This window comes from Microtus oregoni, unplaced genomic scaffold (assembly GCF_018167655.1).
Source record: "Microtus oregoni isolate MIOR12 unplaced genomic scaffold, Mior012 000019F_ref0000042, whole genome shotgun sequence".
Taxonomy (NCBI): Eukaryota; Metazoa; Chordata; class Mammalia; order Rodentia; family Cricetidae; genus Microtus; species Microtus oregoni.
The window spans coordinates 12,466,284-12,487,098 of record NW_024543078.1 but is presented as its reverse complement, the minus strand read 5'-3'; the positions used below and the strand labels follow the sequence as shown (position 1 = coordinate 12,487,098).

At 42.7% G+C, this 20,815-nt stretch overlaps 1 protein-coding gene across 2 annotated transcripts in view; it reads left to right on the top strand.

The window, feature by feature from the left end:
* Positions 1-20,815, top strand: part of Eml6 (EMAP like 6) — a 269,547-nt gene that overhangs the window by 178,804 nt on the left and 69,928 nt on the right. For both annotated transcript variants that reach the window (XM_041669902.1, XM_041669901.1), the window contains exons 14-18: positions 2,152-2,270; positions 6,493-6,679; positions 7,150-7,255; positions 17,116-17,209; positions 20,695-20,795. In XM_041669902.1, the coding sequence (XP_041525836.1) occupies positions 2,152-2,270; positions 6,493-6,679; positions 7,150-7,255; positions 17,116-17,209; positions 20,695-20,795 (607 nt within the window). The remainder of the gene's footprint in view (positions 1-2,151; positions 2,271-6,492; positions 6,680-7,149; positions 7,256-17,115; positions 17,210-20,694; positions 20,796-20,815) is intronic.

Sequence of the window (20,815 nt, the reverse complement as noted above, 5' to 3'; positions counted from 1 at the left end):
AGGGAGTTGCTAAGTTTTCCCGCTCACTGCTGAGCATTTGGACTTTTTGATTCTCTGTCAGATAAAGCTTTACTATACGCATACCTGCATAGTTACTATTTTGCAAAGAAAGATGCATGTGAAGTACAAGTTTTTCTCATTTCTTTAACAAATCATAAATGTGTACGTCTTTAAGGTGGGGACCCTCTAAGAATGGTGGCCTGTGTGTGAGCTGTTGTCCTCATTTCTTGTTCAACTTAGCCATTTCCTGTTTATGGAAAGAAAACCCAACTACAATGCGTATTCTCTCTCTAGTAAGAATCTACTTCTAGCACAAAATTTGATTAATCGCATCCAGTTACCCCACAAAAGCTAACATCATTTTAGCAGAAATCATGGACTGTTGAAGCAACGCTTCATAGGAATCTTGACATAGTACCACGTCATGGTGATAGCTACAGAGGTCCGCTTTTCTCCCCTGGCATTTGTATAAGTAACATGTTTATAGGTGTGTGGTTGTAGAATATTATTTTAAGGTGTGTTACATTTGTTTATGCCCTGGAACATGTGTTTGATGATGTAAAGATGTGTTGCTTTTGTTTATGCTGCATCTGTTTAACTCTATGAAGCTGTGATTCTTTGTCTGTCTAAAACATCCGGTGTTCTAATAAAGTCTGATAACTGTATTCTGCAGTATAAGCACTAGGAGGGAGGGAAGGGAACTATAGCCGAGAATATCGCACACACACTAAGCAGGGTAACGAAACTTAAGCAAACAGACGTAAGATCCGGGAGAGGCTGCCATTTTGTTTAGTTGGAGGACTTTTATTTTATGGTGCTGGGAAGCAGGGGCAAGGCATGACCGTTGAAACCCAGGCCTTGGACTGGTTTATCGTCTGTGACTTATTCTCCAGTGCCCTTGCACGTATTGATTTACAACAGACCCCAAGTTATTGCTGAGTAGAGACTTTTATTCTGTTCTACAGATGGGAAACTGAGGCCCAATGACGGTATATCCTATGATCATCTAAGCAGTAGAAACGCCCCGGAGCTCAGGGCTCTGAAATAAACAGTTGATGACGGATGGGAGAATCATGGCTTCAGATGGATAGTTGTCTTCGACTGAGAATTAGAGTTTACTACATCTTAAGCAGCAAAACAGCTGTTGACGTCTTCTTTGATACCTTAGGTCAAGAGGAGATGTTATTATTCCCTGGATTTTATAGCAGTCTAGTTGATGGAATTGTTGTGGGACTCTTTCTGGAATAAGCGCGCTGACAGCAGTGACGTGGAGGAGAGGAAAAGTCCCCAGTGGAGCGAAGCCACAGCTCCCGAAAGGCTTCCACACAGGCTCTAGTTTGTATTCCCATTTATACCCTAAAACCACATTGTGCGGTGGACAAGCAAGGAACATTTTACAGAAGCTCAAGAGGCAGTCAGCAGGCTGCTGAGGGCACTGACCTGTTGTTTTGGCTGTTCCTCCAGGGCATTCTGGTCCAGGTAGCAAGGGAAATCACACATGGCACATAGCAGTGCATGGGCAAATCAATAAATCAGTATTAATAAACGGGCCTTTATCTTATTCTACTTCAAAATGAAAATTTTCTTTCCTGAATATGAGAAATTACTGATAGTATTTTCTTTCAAATGTGTTAAAGTGGTTTTTGAGAATAAAACTTAGAATAAAACAATAAATCAGACTAATTATTATGTACGTTTAAACTGTAGAAAATGCTTGGATTGGACCAATAGAGTTTTAGATTCAGATATGTCAAAGTCCATGAGGCCAGGAAGGAAGGAGGTCCCAGAGAACAATTCTGGAGGAAAAGTTACTCAGAAAGCTCCTGTCTTACAAACATCAGAATCAGCAGGGATTTCTTGCTTTGTGGAAGCAAAATGTATTTCATTAATAAGTCCTTTTCTTTCTTATTTATTAGAACATCAACTTCCTTTATTTTCTGGATATAATTACCTAAGAAAGCAATAACAAATCAAGGGAGGAGAGAAAATTATTTTAAATCTCAGGTATTTGAAAGATGTCTTGGTAGGTTGGTTCCATTATGGGAAGGAATATTGAACCTTTGCATATTGTATTAAAGTACAAGGCGGTCTTCCTGCGATGCCTGTTCAGAAGTCTGGGGTGTTGGCTAAACTTTTCTATTGTGCTTGAAGGTTTACAAAGAAGATCTACCTCAGCTAAAGCAACAAAGTAAAGAGAAAAACCATGCAGTGCTCTCCCTCAAGCGGGAGAAGGCTCCCGAGGACAGCCTGAAGCTCCAGTTCATACACGGGTAGGTGGCCTGCCCTGGGGGCCCTGACGAGCATAACAGCGGTCGGTCTCACCACCAGGCCAGAGAGCTTCCTCTTTTAAATGCTTCCTGTCCAAGTTACACCCCTTGCCTGCGGTGACAACTTGGCTGACTCTGTCAAGCTTTGTTTGCCGGACCTGAGGCCCTGTCAAGCTTTCTGTGCTCTAGCCACGATGGCTGCCCAAGTCTGTGTCACTGCTATGTCTGCATTCTCGAGTCCTCAGCCCTCAGCCTTGCTTCCCTAGCTAGGTTCACTCTGGGACAATGATTTCTCCAGATATGTTTTGCATATGCACAAGATCTCTTTTGTAAAATTATACAGATAGCAACCTGACACCTAGGTATTTTCATTGTCAGCTTAAATCGTTGAGAGGAATATAAACGTATCTGGTCATTTAACTGTAGCCAGCAGAAACCAAATGTCATGTTTCATTCCTGCTACTGTCAACTTTTAAATTACAAGAATAACTATTTCTCTCATGATATTTTCTGTTTTGTTTTTGTTGTTTTGTTTTTTGGTTTTTTTTAAATTGATTTTATTGAGTTATACATTTTCCTCTGCTCCCCTCCCTGTCTCCCCCCCCCCTTCAACCCTCTCCCAAGGTCCCCATGCTCCCAATTTACTCAGGAGATCTTGTCTTTTTCTACTTCCCATGTAGATTAGATCTATGTAAGTCTCTCTTAGGGTCCTCATTGTTGTCTAGGTTCTCTGGGATTGTGATTTGTAGACTGGTTTTCTTTGCTTTATGTTTAAAAACCACTAATGAGTGAGTACATGTGATAATTGTCTTTCTGGGTCTGGGTTACCTCACTCAATATGATGTTTTCTAGCTCCATACATTTGCCTGCAAATTAAAATGACGTTAATTTTTTCTGCTGTGTAGTACTCCATTGTGTAAATGTACCACATTTTCCTTATCCATTCTTTAGTCCAGGGGCATTTAGGTTGTTTCCAGGTTCTGGCTATGACAAACAAAGCTGCTTTGAACATAGTTTAGCACATGTCCTTGTGGCAACATTGAGCACCCTTTGGATATATTGTGATATATTTGGATATAAAAGTGGTATTACTATGTCTTGAAGAGGGTTGTTTCCTAATTTTCTGAGAAGTTGCCACACTGATATCCAAAGGGGTTGTACCAGTTTGCATTCCCACCAGCAATGCAGGAGTGTTCCCTTTTCCCCACAACATCTCCAGCATAAGTTGTCATCAGTGTTCTTGATCTTGGCCATTATTACAGGTGTAAGATGGAATCTCAGAGTTGTTTTGATTTGCATTTCTTTGATGGCTAAGGATGTTGAGCATTTCCTTAAGGGTCTTTCAGCCATTTTAGATTCCTCTGTTGAGAGTTCTCTGTTTAGATCTATACTTCATTTTTTTATTGGATTATTTGTTCTTTTGATGACCAATTTCTTGAGCTCTTTGTATATTTTGGAGATCAGACCTCTGTCTGCTGTGGGGTTAGTGAAGATCTTTTCCCATTCTGTAGGCTGTCATTTTGTCTTGTTGACCATGTCCTTTGCTTTACAGAAGCCTTTCAGTTTCAGGTGGTCCCATTTATTAATTGTTTCTCTCAGTGTCTGTGCTACTGGGGTTATATTTAGGAAGTAGCCAAATGCATTCAAGTGTACTTCCCACTTTCTCTTCTATGAGGTTCAGTGTGGCTAACTTTATGTTGGGGTCTTTGTTCCATTTGGACTTGAGTTTTGTGCATGGTGATAGATATGGATCTTATCGTGATATTCTCTATCATTCACATTTTATGTAAACCTCCCTTATAATTTTCCTATAAGATTGTACCTTAGTATATGTTTGAGAGTTTTTTAACACTGTATCATACCATCTACAAGGAAATGAAGTCTAAGCATGGAAACCAGTGCATAGTAGAACACATAAATGCTCACAGAATAATCATGCAAATGTGTGCATACACATGTACACGCAAATACTACATAAAATGTAAAATGAAAATAATGCTACAACAGCATGGCTTGTCTGAAATGAAGTGTTGAGTGTGTCAAATAAACTTATATTTTAAAAAGTAGAAGAAAAAAGCATATATCTTGTTAACATCCTTTTATTTGTTGATATGATGATTTAAATGTGTTGAGTTAAAAGTTCTGAAATAAATTGATTTTTTAGAGACTCACTCTGTGGCCCAGACTAGCCTCAGACTTGTAGAATTATCCTGTCTTAGCTTCCTCAGTGCTATGTAATATTCTTCTAGGGATGCAAAAGGCCAGACCTGATTAAAAACAGATAAATGCATGTTTATTAGGTGTTGTTCCTAGATGGGTTCACGAGTCCCAAAGAACATGGCCAGAGACCAGGCTAAGGCAGGGAGGGTTTACAGACCTTAGGCGACAAGTGATGGCATGCCAGCCAGAGCTGAGGCTGTGCCCAAGTATGGTCAAAAGCTAAATCCCTGAGCAGGCACTAGGGTGAAGTGTCAGAAGGGCGGTCTCATCGGCTTCCAGAAATGTGGAACTGGGCTTTGGGTGCCATTCCTTTGTTCAGAGTTCCCTCTCAGTGTGGGCAGTTGGGGGAAGTAGGGCAGAAAGGTTTTCCCAGTTTGTGCAGGGGCGAGCAGGGGTTCCAGCCAAACACTATGCAATAGTAAAATGTTGTTACCTGTTTGGTGCACGTATGTCTGTTAGACAGTAGTATTGATAATTTTTAAAATTCAGTTACTGGAAAAACTGACCAAATATTAATATATATAATTTCTAAGCACAGAAAACTTTATTTGAACACTGTTTTAATAAGATGGTATGTGCGTGTGTGTGTGTGCGTGTGTGTGTGTGCGTGTGTGTGTGTGTGTGTGTGTGCGTGCATGTGTGGATGGATGTGGGGAGGGGTTCAGAGATCGACATAGTTGTCTTCCCCAGCCATCCTTCACATCAGGAGTTGTTCTTAGTGCTGTGACTCTTTTTTATAGTTCCTCTTGTTGTGGTGACCCCCAATCATAAAATTATTTCATTTTCTACTTCCTGACAATAATTTTGCTAGATGTGAATTGCAATGTAAATATTTTTGGAGACAGAGGTTTGCCAAACTGGTCAAAACCCACAAGTTAAGAACGCTGCTCCGCATTATCTTTCAAGGCAGAGTCTCCTCCTGAACTGAGGGTTACCTCCTGGATAGTCTGGCTGGCAGTGGCCTCCGGGAATCTGCTTGTGTGTGACCCAGGCTGGGGCTCAAGCTATGAGCACTGACCACAGCACATCACTGCTTCCATGGGTGCTGGGAATCCAAACTCAGGGACACAGGCTTAGACAGCAAGCATTGAGTGAGCCGTCTCCCCCAACCCATAATAAGCCTTTCCACTTCAGAGAGCTCTGGATATATTATTTATGGATAGGATGCGGCAGAGTTTAGCACTGAGTGTTTGCCCACTTTTCAGCATTTTAAAAAATAGATGAAGGCATTGAGTTAATTGTCATAAATGAATAGGAAAAACCACAATCCTAATGTTTTCTAATTCTCTAAACTCTTCTTGTAACATTTTGTTTTTGATATCACAAAAATGCTAATTCACCTATATTATTTGATAAAAGTATCTGTTTAATTTTGCTAAACAACGAATTAGCACTTGATTTACAGAAGAATGCATTAGCCCATAACTAAGAGTCATTCCCCAGAGGTGGTAGGACACACCTTTCATCCCGGTTCTTACTCTGGAGGCAGAGGCAAGAAGAGCTCTGTAAACCTGAGGCCAGCCTGGGCTACACAGCGAGTTAGGACATAGAGAACTACACAGTGAGACTGTATCAAGAAAATGAAAAGAAGTTATTCCATTGTGTTTGGAATCGTCTTGCTTTGGTGCCCCAGAGTTACCATACCCCAGTGGGCTAGATGGAAGACGGAAAAGGAAGGCGGAGCCTCATTCTAGACCTGACAGAAGAAGGCTTGGATTGATTTGTTAATTTGTTGGTTTGTTTTGAAACAGTCTCGTGTAGTCCAGGCTAGCCCTAAACTTGCTAAGTAGCTGAGGATGACCTTCTTATTTTTCTACATCTCCCTTTCAAGTGCTGGGACCAGAGGCACAAGAATTGCTTTTAGCAAAGAACATAGATAGTAGTTGAAGGTCTGGGCGCAGATGGTGTGAAAATCAATCTCCCTGTGCCTCAGACACAGCTCGCGTCAACACAGTTGCTTTGCCTGCTTCATCCGCGTGCTGCTCAGTCACCCACTGCGCTTCAGTTACAGGGGCTACGACTGCAGGAACAACCTGTTCTACACACAAACCGGAGAGGTGGTGTACCACATCGCCGCCGTTGCCGTGGTGTACAACAGGCAACAGCACACGCAGAGGCTCTACCTGGGGCATGACGATGACATTCTCAGCCTGACCATCCATCCAGTGAAGGACTACGTGGCCACCGGACAGGTGTGCATCTCTCCTCGATGACCAGAGCCTAGCAGAAGAGAAAGGGCAGTTAATGTCTAATCCAGTGTGCCTAGAATAGAAAAATGTGTTTGGTAGGAATGCATAAGGCATGAAGCTGGATGTTCTGAGAACATTGAGGAGGCAGGGGCGGGTCGCGGGGGTCAAAGTTATGACAGAAAGACAGCAAGGTGGAGAGATGGAGTGGTGTCCTCAAAAAACCCCTTAATAGGGAGCCATGTGCTGGGCTCGCATCTGCCAAAACCCAGCTCAAGGCCGCAGTGAGGTTCTTCGATGCCTCAAGCCTGTTTCCTCATCTGGAGAATCTGGGCTGGACCAAACTGTGTCAGGTTGTCTTTCCAGCTTACGAATAATGTGTGTTGCTTTATGTCTGAGCCGTGCTTGACCGGGAGAAGCTATGCTATCCTCAGTACCACGATGCCTGCTTAACACCACGCATCCTGTTGCTGCAGGTCGGAAGAGACGCCGCTATTCATGTATGGGACACACAGACTCTAAAGTGTCTGTCCTTATTGAAAGGGTACCACCAGAGAGGAGTGTGCGCTCTGGATTTTTCAGGTAAGCTCTCGCTAGTAGCACAGAATATGGCTAATTTTTAAAAAAGAAATCCCCCCTACGTGATTGCGTTCTGAGGGCAGCGAGGGAAGCCGTTTTCATGCCACTTCCGAGCCTGAGACGGGAAGCCACGTATGAGCACCTCGCCTAGAGAACGTGGCCTTTGGGCCACGCGTCCTTTCCTTGTCCCTTTCAGTTCCCTCCCAGGTCAGCACCAGGTCACACGGAGCTGGGTATCCACTTGTGTAAGGGAAGTCTAGGGAAGCTGCCGTCGTGGAGAGTCTTAGCTGCAGATGCCTAGCACTGATGTAGAGCATCAGATTTAAACCAGACATGTGGACTGGCCCCGTAATCACGACCGTCATGAGGCGGAGGCAACAAGGGATTGCCCTGAGCTGGAGGCAAGTGTGCACTGCACAGGGAGCTCCAGACCAGCCTGGAATGCAGCGTGGACCACGACTCAGAGAGCAAAACATCAGTTCAACAGTTTTCTCTCCAAATAAGCATTGCTTCCGACTTAAAATGTAAAGAGCTAGAGAGGGGGCTACCTACAGACGCCACTTTACAAAGTTGGTATTTTGGAAACAAATTTTATATTTGGAAAGAAGAATTTCCAAATTAAGTTATGAACTCAGCACCATAAGAATCCTATTGGTAAATGCTGCTGTCTTTACAGTAAGTTTGTTTGAAGCTAGAATTACATAGTGGAAATCTACTACAGGGGATGGAGAGATGGCTCCGGAGTAAAGAACACTGACTTTATTTTGAAGGATCCAGGTTCAATTCCCAGCACCCACATGGCAGCTCATAAGTGTCCAAAACTCTAGTTCCAGGGGATCCAACACCCTTTCTGGCCTTCACAGGTATCAGACATGCACATGGGGTGCATAAATACATGGAGGCAAAAGACCCACACACACACACAATAAAGAAGTAATTTTTTAAAAAGAAAGTCTATTACAGATGTTACTACCTAGAAAAATTTAAACATTTCATTGTAGAAATTAGGTCAATAAAAAGGCAAATCCTAACCTTTCAAAATAAATTTGATTGTGTAATTTCCTTTTTCTAACTAGCATTCAGGTATTTCAAATGTACAACAGCAATAACTAAACTTACAATCTCTTCCTGTTGTCCCTCTCCCTCTCCTTCCCCTCTTACCTTGTCATGCTACTTTAATGCTGCTGGGGCTATCTCTCACTGATAGAGAGCACTTGGCCAATATCAGCACAATAATAAATAGAGAAAAAAAATGGAAGTTTTTGGCTGAAATTTCTGCCTCACCTGCCAGTTCCCAAATAACTGGTGTAGAGGCTTAATATTAATTGTAAATTCTCAGCCAATAGCTCAGGCTTGTTACTAGCTAATTCTTACATTTAAATTAACCCATTTCTATTCATCTATGTATTGTCACGTGGCTTGTGGCTTTACCTGTCCTCCAGCATGTCTTGCTTTCTCTGTGTCTCCTGGAGACTCCCCTGAGTCTGCCCTTCCTCTTCCTATCATTCTCAGTTTGGTTTTCCTGCCTAACCTTATTCTGTCCGGCTATTGGCCAGTCAGATTGCCTATTAATCCAATCACAGTGATAAATCTTTACAATGTGAAAGGGAATTATTCCACAGCATTTCCCCCTTTTGTCTAAATAAAAAGGAAGATTTTCTTATATTTATTTATCTATTCATTATGTATTCAATATTCTATCTGGCATGTATGCCTGCAGGCCAGAAGAGGGCACCAGACCTCATTACAGATGGTTGTGAGCCACCATGTGGTTGCTGGGAATTGAACTCAGGACCTTTGGAAGAGCAGGCAATGCTCTTAACCACTGAGCCATCTCTCCAGCCCTAAAAAGGAAGGTTTTTTATACATATCATGTGTCTTATACTTCTTCTAGGTTTATTTCTTTTTGTTTGTTGTCAGATTTTTCAGGGGATCTTCCTCAACCAAACCTGATTTTCCTTAACCTGGAATGAATCCACAGCCTCTCGTTTCCTGTGAAAATAAAAGCATTACCTCTCCCCTAAAGCAGCATATTTTTTGACTTAAATTTTAAAATCAAGATGTTTTTAAAATACATAGGTTGGTTGAATCTAACAGTTTTATAATCCAGTGTCTCTTAGCAACCAAATAATTCAAAGACAACACAATGACATACAAGATCCAGACTCTCTGTGTATTTCCCATTTTTATGTGGCGTATTATATTTTTAGTACTTTTTTTAGTACTTTTTAAGGACTTTTTCTACCCTTTTTCTTTTCTCTACCAAGCCTACATATATTTTTAACACATTGTAACAAATTTAGAGGGTTTTGTTCCATCTGAATCTTTCTTTCCTGTGTATCTGTAACCTTTTTTGTCTGCATGAGCAAACGCCCTAAACCTGCAATGCAGTGTGCTGGCAGAGCTTGCACTGGCAGCTCCAGCTGACAGCAACGGCTGGGAGAAGCCTCTCTGTACTGCGGCCCATGTGAGAGACTGTGGGAACCTAGCACACTGCTTAACTCATGATATTTGGTGGTTGCTTCCATCTCACAAGTGCCTGTCAGAACATGCATCTCTGCCCTGCAGCTGGTACGAGACTGCGAGACTAGAAAGCTGTGTGTGTCTCTGTTTCTAGAACCTTTTAAAAAACTTTCTTGGGCTTTATGTGGATGGACCTGGCCCCACATTGGGCGCTGTTTGTTGGCGGACGTTTCTGTCCCACCCACCAGTCCCCAAATAATGGATGCAGAGGCTTAATATTAATTACAAATGCTCAGACTTGTTACTAGCTAACTCTTACATTTAAATCAACCCATTTCTATTAATCTATGTATTGCCATAAGGCTCATGGTTTTACCTATCCCCCAGCATGTCTTGCTCCCTCTGCATCTCCTGGAGACCCCAATGACTCCACCCTTCCTTATCCCATCATTCTCAGTTTGGATTTCCTGCCTAACTTTATCCTGTCCAGTTATTCGTCAGCTTGTTTATTAAACCAATCATAGATACATATATTCACACCGTGTGCAGAAGGATTATTCCGCAGCAGAGGATAAATGAGGAAAGAGGGGTAAGGAGAGGGAGAGGGAGAGACTGAGAATGAATAAGATTGCATCAGACAATTAATAGTTGCTGGGCTTTTCTTTTTTAAAGGGGGAAATTTTTTAGTGCTTAATTTCATTCTGTCCTGCTTACTTCTGGAATCTTTTGGAAGATAATTATCATCTCCACCATGGGTCCCCCTTGGTTGACTGACTTAGGACTGTGCCCTCAGATGGAAGCTGATGACATTAGCTTTTCATGGCCGCATTTCCCCCACTAGCCCATTTCCCCCACTAGCCCGTTCATGCTTCTTCACCTCACATTAGCTTTTCATGGCCGCATTTCCCCCACTAGCCCATTTCCCCCACTAGCCCGCTCATGCTTCTTCGCCTCTAACTGCAGTCTGCTTCTGCCTCTTTCTACTCGTGTGCTTCGTTCAGGGTTCCCAAGTCTCAAAGAGCAAGATTGACTTTTTCCCTCCATCCTATCAGGCAGAAATAGCCTGTCCCTTCTGCCCCCTGCAGCTCACCATCGAGAGCTTTCATGAAAGCTCCCAGGGGCTCTGTGTTGCCATTCCTTGGGCATCTCTTATTTCCTGCACAAACAGTGAACTAGGGTGTTCATCTCTTTGCTCCCACAATACATGTTTTGCTGTGAACAAAGAATTTGCTGTAAAGAATGTTATGGATGGACTAACACATGAAGTTTTTCTCAATGAGCTTTATCCTGCCTCTCACTGTTACTTTAAAGCTTCACATTGCAAATCATATTTGGGAGAAAACTGTCTATTTTCTTAGCAATTGCAAGATAACACAGTATTTTATTAAAATTTACTTTACCTACAGATATAGGCATATATTGGTATTGCTTTATAATAATTTTGAGATAGTTTATTTTAATTTTTTCTTATATACACATATGTGTTTAATATATATTTACATATATCATACGTTGAACATATTCTCCCTGCCCCATTCCCCATCCTCCCTTTTAGGTCCTTCTCTCATTATCCTTTTTGTTCCCCTAAATAATTTTACTTCAGTTTTCATTTAATGTGTACATACATGGGTATGTATATATTATATATTATGATATATAAATACATGAATATGTGTATAAAATCTAAGAACCACAAAGGAGAGGAAACAAGATGTTTGTCTTTTAGAGATAGGTTTAATTTGCTAAATATGATCATCTCCAGTTGCATCCATTTTCTAAAGACATAACTTCATCGTTATTACTGAAAACGATTCCATGGTATTTATAGATGAGTCTTCTTCTCCGCGCCTCTGTTTGTGGACGCCTAGGCTAGTTCCGTAGCTGCTGTGCAGAGAGCTGCAGGAAGCATGATGGTCAGGTGCCTCTGTGATGTGTTCACCTGAAGTCCTTTGGCTCCAGGCAAAGGAGGGGCATAACTGGTAGATCTAGCTTTTTTCTTGAGAAACGTCCACACTGATTTCCATGGAGGAAACGATGCTCTGGAGGGTTAGAAAGACACTTATTAAAATAGTAAAATAAAAATGATAAAACCTAGAAGTTTGTAGGATTATGAGAATCCAGTACATCTTCGGTTTTGGTAAAAATGAAAATGAATTCAATAATTTTATATGGCAATTTTGCTGTGTTTAATAAAGATTGTACTTGACAATACAATCACGTGAACTATTAGTATCTCTCAAGCTGAACAAAGAAATAAAGATAATGTCTATCACCAATTTTCTATAAAAGTATGTAATGTGTATTAGCATATAAAAGGGACCAGCAATACAGCTAGAATTTAATAATCGTTCAAGTACCATTATAGGGTGAGGAACCCAGATGCTCTAGGAGGAGACGGGGTTCTAGGAGATTCTGTCAGTGACCTTTATCCCTGCCCACGTTTAAAGAAATGTCTCTGTTTTCTTTAGAAATAGATGAATCTAGCCCCTTTGGGATAGCTCTGTATATGTTTTCTTGTTTTCGCACCAGCCTGCTTTATGCTTCCAAGTTAACTTGTCTTGGGGACTCTTGGATGTGAAGGGTGTTTTAGTTTTAACAGTACACTCCCCATTTCCCAGTTAGCAATCACTAAGGAAAAACCCTGGGGAACTGCATTTTGTCTGTGAGGTTAAGTACAGTGTTGGTATATGGGTGGCTAGAAAGGAATGTAGTTGCTGGTTTTGGAAAGCACCTAAAGACTTCAGGAACTTTCCCTGAGATCTGTTCTGAGTGATTCATCACCACAGATGGTTGCCACCAGAGGACTGGGGGAGGCTGATTGGTCCCTGTGGTGCAGGAGAACTTTTGATTTAATGTCTAAGGATAATGCTACATTGTAACAATGTGACTGGCGACTTAGCCTCTGTTCCACTTCCTGGGTGGAGAACTGAGATATTTGTTTAGGTGGTGTTGAGGTCAACAGTTGCAGGTCCACAAGAACCTGGGTCTTCTGGCTGTGTCTGGGGGGTGTCACCTGGAAGGAAATCTCCTGGAAATTTGCCCTCCTCTGTCTTTAGCCCTGGCCCTGCTTTTCCCTGGTGCAGCGCCCCCTGCAGCATCCTGAACACTTGCTTACTTCTTGCTCTCTGAATGCACCAGCAACTTCACCTGCTCCTCCCATCCTCAGACTTAAGTGGGCAGGGGCAAGTGGTGCCAAGAGGCCACCACGTGGAGCAGGCTCCCATGAGCAGAGAGCCTTGCTCTGAAGACATTGGCCTGAAGTGGAATGGTGTCTTCTGGAACCATTAAATGGCTCAGCTCACACAGCTGTTGAGCTGCCTCTCTCCTGCCGTGGAGGCAGGGTGCCAACACCGTGCCCACGAGTTCTGTGGTTGGTGACCCCGGTTGTGTGCCTCAGACCCCTCCACAATCACCAGGAGTGCTTCGCATCTGTTAGAAAAACAAGCTGTCTCGTAGGTATAAGTGGGCCAGCGAGAAAACAGGACAGCACGTGTGGGGATAAGTGAATCTGTTCTCACCGCTACTCTAAAGGAATAGAGATACCTCTTTGAACACTGTCAAGGAATGAATCATATTCTCTTACTCAACAGAGCAGCACCATTTAAATTACATTTATCTATTTGTGCCCATGGTGTGTGCCTGATGCAAGATTAATAAAAACTCAGAGAGAGAAATTGGGGTTCAACCTGAAGATCTGAAGGAAAAAAAAAAAAAACCAGCCAGCCACTGGCTCTTACCTCTACCTCAGTCCAAAAATGGTGATCCTACCTCCAGGGATCTCAGAATGAGACTGTGTGAGAGCTGTCTCCTCCAGTCTTCTGTTCCTCTCTAGGGCTGGGATTAAAGTTAGGTACCGCCTGGTTTCTATGGCAACTAGTGTGGCTACCGGGATTGAAAGTGTGTGTCACCACTGCCTGGTCTGTAAGACTGACCGGTGGGGCTGGTTTACTTTCTGATCTCCAGGCAGGCTTCATTTATTCAAATACAAATGCAACGCTACGGCATGTGCCATGGTCACGAGTCCGTTCTCTCCTTCCACCGTATGGGTCCCAGGGTCAAGCTCGGGTTGCCAGGCTTGGTGGCAAGCACCTTTGCTGGCTGAGCCCTCGCCCAGCCCTTGGGCTACTGCTCTGACTAGTATCACTTCTCGGAGCTTGGGGGACCGTTTTTGTGTTTTGGGACAGCGTAATGAAAGTACTTCTACATGGGATAGAAAAACCCATCCGGAAAAGTTCAGCTTCATAAATATTTTCCGTCTTAAATGCATGGTGTTTAAAGACCTTCGTACTATGACAGTTCTGGAACCTATCTGAAACTGGCTAGACTTCCCTGGCCACCGAGAAAGCCTACGCATCTTAATGAGTCCTGACTAGGAAGACCAACTTGTAATTAAATATGTTGACAGGAACTGCCTTAGAACTCTTTCTAAACTGTTACAACCATCCACAATTAATACATACTGTGCCTAGAAAGACTGAAAAGGGCATCACCAAGACTATTAAAAAAAGCCGCTAGGGTTGGAAATGATAGATTTTCAAAGGTAAAGCCAAGTCTCCACAGGGAAAAAGGAAACTAGGAAATAGTGAAAAAAAAACCTGATTTTCTTTCTAAATAGTGTGTTTTATAGAAATAGCTTACACCTGCCAGTACCCAAGAGCACTCCCTATCCCTGAAGAGTGACCTTTTCTTGGGGTAGAACTTCCCCTACGAAAGCAATTATGCATAGGGCTTCTTCAGAAGACAGACATTTTCAAAACTGGCATTGTAGACGTGTGACTCACATAGCAAGGTCGTATTGACATATCGAGACAGTGTTCGGAGACAGCATGGGTTTAGCTGAGTCAGTGCAGAAAGAAGATGCAGATTTGTGCAGTGTTTTCTAAAGGAAGGATGGTGTTTAAAATAGCTATATAACAGTCCAGTTCCTTTAGATCTGGGCCGCCCACCCCCAGCACTATCAGCACGCACCCAAAGCAGCTCAGTGTAGGGTTACAAAACGTGACATACTTGCTACGAGCCTTAAGAATTTATGATTTTAAAGGAAGAGAAGAAGGGCTGGAGAGATGGCTCAGTGGTTAAGAGCATTGTCTGCTCTTCCCAAAGTCCTGAGTTCAATTCCCAGCAACCACATGGTGGCTCACAACCATCTGTAATGAGGTCTGGTGCCCTCTTCTGGCCTGCAGGCATACATGTAGACAGAATATTGTATACATAATAAATAAATAAATATTATTTTAAAAAAAAAGGAAGAGAAGAAGCATCGGAAATAAAATCAGCAAATACTGAAGTCCATTAGCAAAGACACAGCTAGGCCATACCAAAAAATAAGGAAACCATGAGAATGTGGGTGGTGAACAGAAAGTTCCTGCTCCACAAGGCTGAGAGACTGTCTTGTTTAAAGCCTGGTGTCCTTTGGGAATATGGGCATGGGTCGTTAGCTTATGGTGCTCACCTAATGTAACGGACTCCTATAGCACCTTGTTAACTCCTTCATGTAATGAATCCAACTTGTGTCTATAAAAGGTTTAGGTACTCTTTAAATCCTAGTTTCAGATGGACCTGGTGGTTAAGGATTGGGAAGATCTGCTTTGTTAAGCTGGAGACTGCTTTTCCTTCCTCCCCTTCCTCCAGACAAGTGGGATAGACCCTCATTTCCATTTGGCTAGAGGGTCTCTGCACAAGTAAGGCCACTCAAAGTCTGGACACTGGTTGGCACTTGAAGTTGGGTTACCAAAGATTTAGCCTGTAAACATTCAGAAGGCTCAAGTAGATCTGAATTCCTGATAAGAATTTATTTGACATAAGTTCTGTGTAACATTAATATAAATATTCAGTACCAATTCAGATACTGCCTGAGACATATAAGACATTGTTCTTGCTTCTCTGAAATTCCAGTTTGCTAAGACTTGCTCTGTTTTACCCTAGTTTAGGGTCTACCCCTGGCCTGCCTTTGAAAGTCAGAGCTGATAACTTGAAGGGTGAGTCAACCCAAGGAAGCAGCTTCTCACACCCTTATATGTCTTCACCGTAGTGAGGGTCCTTTGTGGAAGGAGAGGAGTCCCTGATTAACTGATGCAGAATCTCCTAGCAACTGCACAGTGGTGGGATGACGGGGGTGTGGCCTGTAACAGTATTCCTTTGAATCCAGCCTTGCAAGGAAGTCCAAATGAAATCCTTATTGATTGTGCCACCTCTTCCCTCATGAAGGGAGGAAGGCATGTTGACTATATTTACTTCAAGTCTGATTGTACATTCACTATACTTAACGCTTATAAAAATGGCTTAAATGTCAGAATCAAAGCAATAATTGGTAATAGTATCAATATTTAATAATAAAGTTATGCATTATTAATAATAATGCATTGCAATAGGTGAGAAAAGATTAGCTGATAGGTTGGTCAGGGTGACCTTTTGCTTCTCAAAGGGATTTATGTAGCAGGCTTTCTTGAACCACCAGCCCCCAAATCATGACATAGAGAGTTATTATTAATTATAAATGCTCAGCCTTAGCTTAGGCTTGCTTCTAGCTAGCATTTTTTTTTAAAGTTAACCCATTTCTACTAATCTGAGTGCTGCCTTGAAGCCCATCTGCATACTGTCCACCCTGCCTTACTGCTTCCTCTGGGTTTCTGTGTGGGAGCTGGTTGGTGGTTGGTGGTCCAAAGACAATGCCAACTACAGATTCCCCTTGGAGGAACAGACAAGTAGGCTCACATCAAGGGCAGGACTACAAGAAATTTGGAAGGCCATGTGTCTGTGTGTGCGTATGCATGCACATGTGTGTACAATTATGTGATTTATGCATGTGTGATTCTTGAGTCCAACACAGGCCCCGCGCTTGTCAGGCAAGCTCTGCACCCACAGCCACTCCCCAGCTGAACTTCTCCTTACACGTGTTTTCTAAATGTCGATAACAAACACATTTCATTTGAACAGGAAAAATAAGAAATCAAATACTTTTAGTTGGACGGTCATATTTTGTAAGAACATTTGAAGCTACGTTTTATTTCTGTGATGTTCTTAACTTGGCAGTTAAACCAAGGTTAGGCTTTTTTGATGTTTCTAGAGTTGAAAATAGCCCAGAGTCACAGAACCCAGTGACTCCCCTTCCAATAAATTTCCCAAGATTTGTCTGTCACAGAATAAACCAGACTCACGCCGCTTCCTTGAGAGGCCCTGCTAACTCTGCCTTGGTTGCAAGTCTGGTCAGTGGCTGAGCTCACCTGCCAGGGGTGTGCATTCAGAACTATGGCTATTGCTGGTCACACATCTTGCTCCTGCAAATGGATTTGAGCCTAAAGAGTATTGTTGAGTTTCCTGCCCCTCTTTGCAGTGTCTAAACTGTCTCTGCTTCTCACCGAAGAAACGGCTTGTTTGACATTTATGTTGTTTCCACACAGCTGATGGAAAATGTCTGGTGTCTGTTGGTTTAGACGACTTTCACAGTGTTGTGTTCTGGGACTGGAAAAAGGGAGAAAAGATAGCCACAACCAGGTAAGGATGTGCGGAGCGTTCAGGACATCCTCCTGCTCGCTCACCTCAGGGAAGCCCAACAGTGCCCACTTTTTGTTTGGCACCCGTCTTCAAACTCGGATGGAATTCACATGGAAATGTAACACCTAAGTGAACACATATCCTCCCTTTCATGGTGCCAAGCTTGATGTACAGCATTAATGTCTGCTAGGAAGTTAGAAAATTCTAGAATGATCCCCAAAAACCTCTTCATTGCACCCCTTCTGTAATACCTCCATTACCTCTATTAAGGCTTTTTTTCCCCCCAGCGTCAGGAAAACATGTGCCTCCCCTCTTGTTTTTGCCGTCTTAGCGGCCAGGAAGGATCTCAATGTCATTGGAGTCAGAAGCACCATTTGTCGTGAGGCTGTGGCCTGTTGGGAAGACGGTCCTATCCTGTGCATCTGCTACTTGCTTCCAGAGCAGACAAATTGTTCCCTAATCTCCACACCCTATAAATAGACTCTTGAGACCGACGGCTGTTTATAGCCTACCTGTCCTCCCTTACCCCAGCTTCCCTTTCTGCCTCCTCAGCACTAAACCTGAACATGTCTCCTCTCATCTCGCTCAGCCATGTGCACAGCCCGGTCAAAGGTCAAGACTTGGCAGCCACAGTCCAGGAAGGCAGCTTGTTGTCCAGGACGGTTTCATACCCTCTCCATTAGTCATGGCATACGTTACCAACGTCCTGTCTCTGTCACCATAGCAAAGTTGATGGCCATGAGCTATAATATTTGCTTTTGAAATTAATACTGTCTGCTCCAGTGTTACGTGGGAGCAAAAGCTTTTGATAGTTGATGATAATGAGTGAAGATCTCCAAGTCGCTGGAGACGGAGCAGAGCTGCAGCTGGACCCTTGAGGACTGCAGCCAACCTTAGGAGAAGAGACGTGGCTCCGAGGCGCCATTCTTGGCAGCAGGGACATTCCTAGCTCCGCCTGCATCCATGCTTTCTCTTCTTTCTTTCTGGTGCCCCCCCCCCCACACACACACACACTTCTAGCCTCACTCCCCGACTGGTTCTGTTTTCCTCCCAGACTGAAGGCTGAATTTTAGTTTAATGTTTTCCTGATAACTACTCCCTGCATTTACATTATCGGTGCCAGCATTGAAAACTCAAGGATCCCCTCTGCAGCTGTGGTGGCTCAGCTGCCTGTTGGAGACTCTAGGAGAAACAGAAGGCGGACGGACAGCTTAGTATTAAAGGGTAAATTTTTACAGGATCTTGTGGATAAGATCGCTTCTGTTTAATTAGCACAAAGCAAGCTAGCGTCATCATATTAGTAACACAGTTTTTGTTCAGAATTGTTCCCAGGACTAAGTCCCATTCCAAAGGTAGGAAACCTGCAGAAAGGAGTTTGTAGTGCTGGAATTAATCAGTATTCTTTCCCAAGTGGAAGGTGGCGGATCAGTAAAACTCTGTGGAAGAATGCTTGATTTTTAAAATACTGAATAAATATAAATATTTACGTAGTATTAATGCTATTTGCACAAATATATAAATAACCAACTAGTTAAGTAAAAGAAAAAAAAAGAATGAGGTGCTGTGGTAGTTAAGAATCTAAAACCAGGTGACAGAGATCAGGCTGCATATGCAGCAGCTCCAGCCTGACTTAGCTTCTGAGGAATTCCCGCAGAGAGGCTGCGTGCCACCCCTAACCCTGCCCTGAGGAGTCTCAGTCATTGCCAGATTTGCTTTGAGCAAAACCTAACCACTATCATGTTCTGGCAGCAGTTACCCTACAACAGTGCGGTTCCCCTTGGGGAAGGGGCACACAGTGGATAGCTGAGCTAGCCCGTGCCCATGTGTGCCATCTGCACACCCCACACTCCTGAAGTCACTCTTCATTTGTGAGTCTGTTCATTATCAGCTCAGGGAAAGAGAGACATTCAGGATTATCAGCTAGAGCTCTTGTAAGATCTCCACTGAGATTTGAGCCTCTCCGTTTGGATGTATTTGTACCACAGGTAATTTCATGGGTGATTTCTGCCATCTGTTTACAAATGGAATTTTTGGATGGATGTATATCATCTGTCTGCCTCTGGTTACAAAACTAAATTTCTTTTCATTTTTAAAAGAAATTATTGGTATGCCTACTTTATTTTTAAGTTTTGTAGTAGCATATTCATTTTACCTAATAATGGGTTTCATTATATTTTCATACCTGTAGATATGTATTTTGTTTCTATCCACTCCCCATTATCCTCTCTTGTTCCTCTTCCACTTGTTCCCAACTAGTCAACTTCTAATTTCGTGTGTGTGCGTGTGCATGCGTGTGTGTGTGTGTGTGTGTGTGTGTGTGTGTGTGTGGAGGGTAACTTATAGCAGCATCCGTGAGGGACTGTTTGTGGAAGCATGGGGAATTTACCAGTGACTACCCACTAAAGATGACTCTCTTTCCCCCAGAATCATTGGCTGCCTGTAAATGCACAAAGGGCAGGGCCTCTTCCCCAGGACGGACTGTTGATGGGTCTGTTCTTATGTAATCACACACACTGAGAATTCAGGAGTGCCCGGAAGACACAGCACCCTTCCTGCAGCTCCCTCGCTGTTTCCTGCCCTCCCCTTTCAATGGTTCCTGAACCCTGCAAGGGTGATACAGATGTTCCACTTACAGCTGGGTATTCAACAGTCACTTATTCTGACCATTTATGAACCTTTGCATTAACTTCAACCAAGCACAAGTTTCTCTGACCCAAGCTGACAGTAGCACTAAACTATAAACATAAACGAAATATTAAAAAAATGGTTGGACAAGAGATAGCATCATGTCCATTTAGCAAAACAGCAGTGGCTTGCCTGTTATGGCCAAGGAGCTCCCCAGCCACAGGCCTTTGACCAGGTCACAGCACAAGGCACGGAGTGGTTCTTACTACAGGGAGAAAGCGGTTGGTTTCCTCCATAACACTCATGCTACTGTTACACCAGTGAAAACATCTCGCCGGGAAATAAGCCTAAATTTTGCATTGTTTAGCATCCCTAAGTGTTCTGAACCACTAGATGATACCCTTTCTCTCTAAATGGCTGTGGGCCAGGGGCCTCAATTTATTTCTATTTCTAGCCCAAAATCATCTTAAGCCGATATAGTGTCTTCTACAGAATGTTCATTTGAAAGCTTTTCATTAATAATACCCTTCTGTTTCTCCTGCCCGAGATCTCACTATCTCAGAATTATGTGATATCCTATGGTGGTGTCATTAATTTTATCTTATGGAGACATTTAGATACATTTAAAATTCTTTTAATTCATAACTAAATAGAGAAAGGTGGGGAAGACAGCAGGCCCAAGCATGTACCCCCCATGCTATTATTTTATAGTAAACTCCTGTGAGTTTTAAATATTTTTGGTTGCTTGTTTATCCTGTTAGATATGCTTTATGAAAACTAAACCAAATACATGTTTTAATATTACTCTGTCAATACTTCCATTTAAACTGGAGTTATTTCTCCCTGTTTGTCTCTTACAGAGGACATAAAGATAAAATATTTGTGGTAAAGTGTAATCCACACCATGTTGACAAGCTGGTTACAGTTGGGATTAAGCATATCAAGTTCTGGCAACAAGCAGGTACTGTTGCATTGTTATTT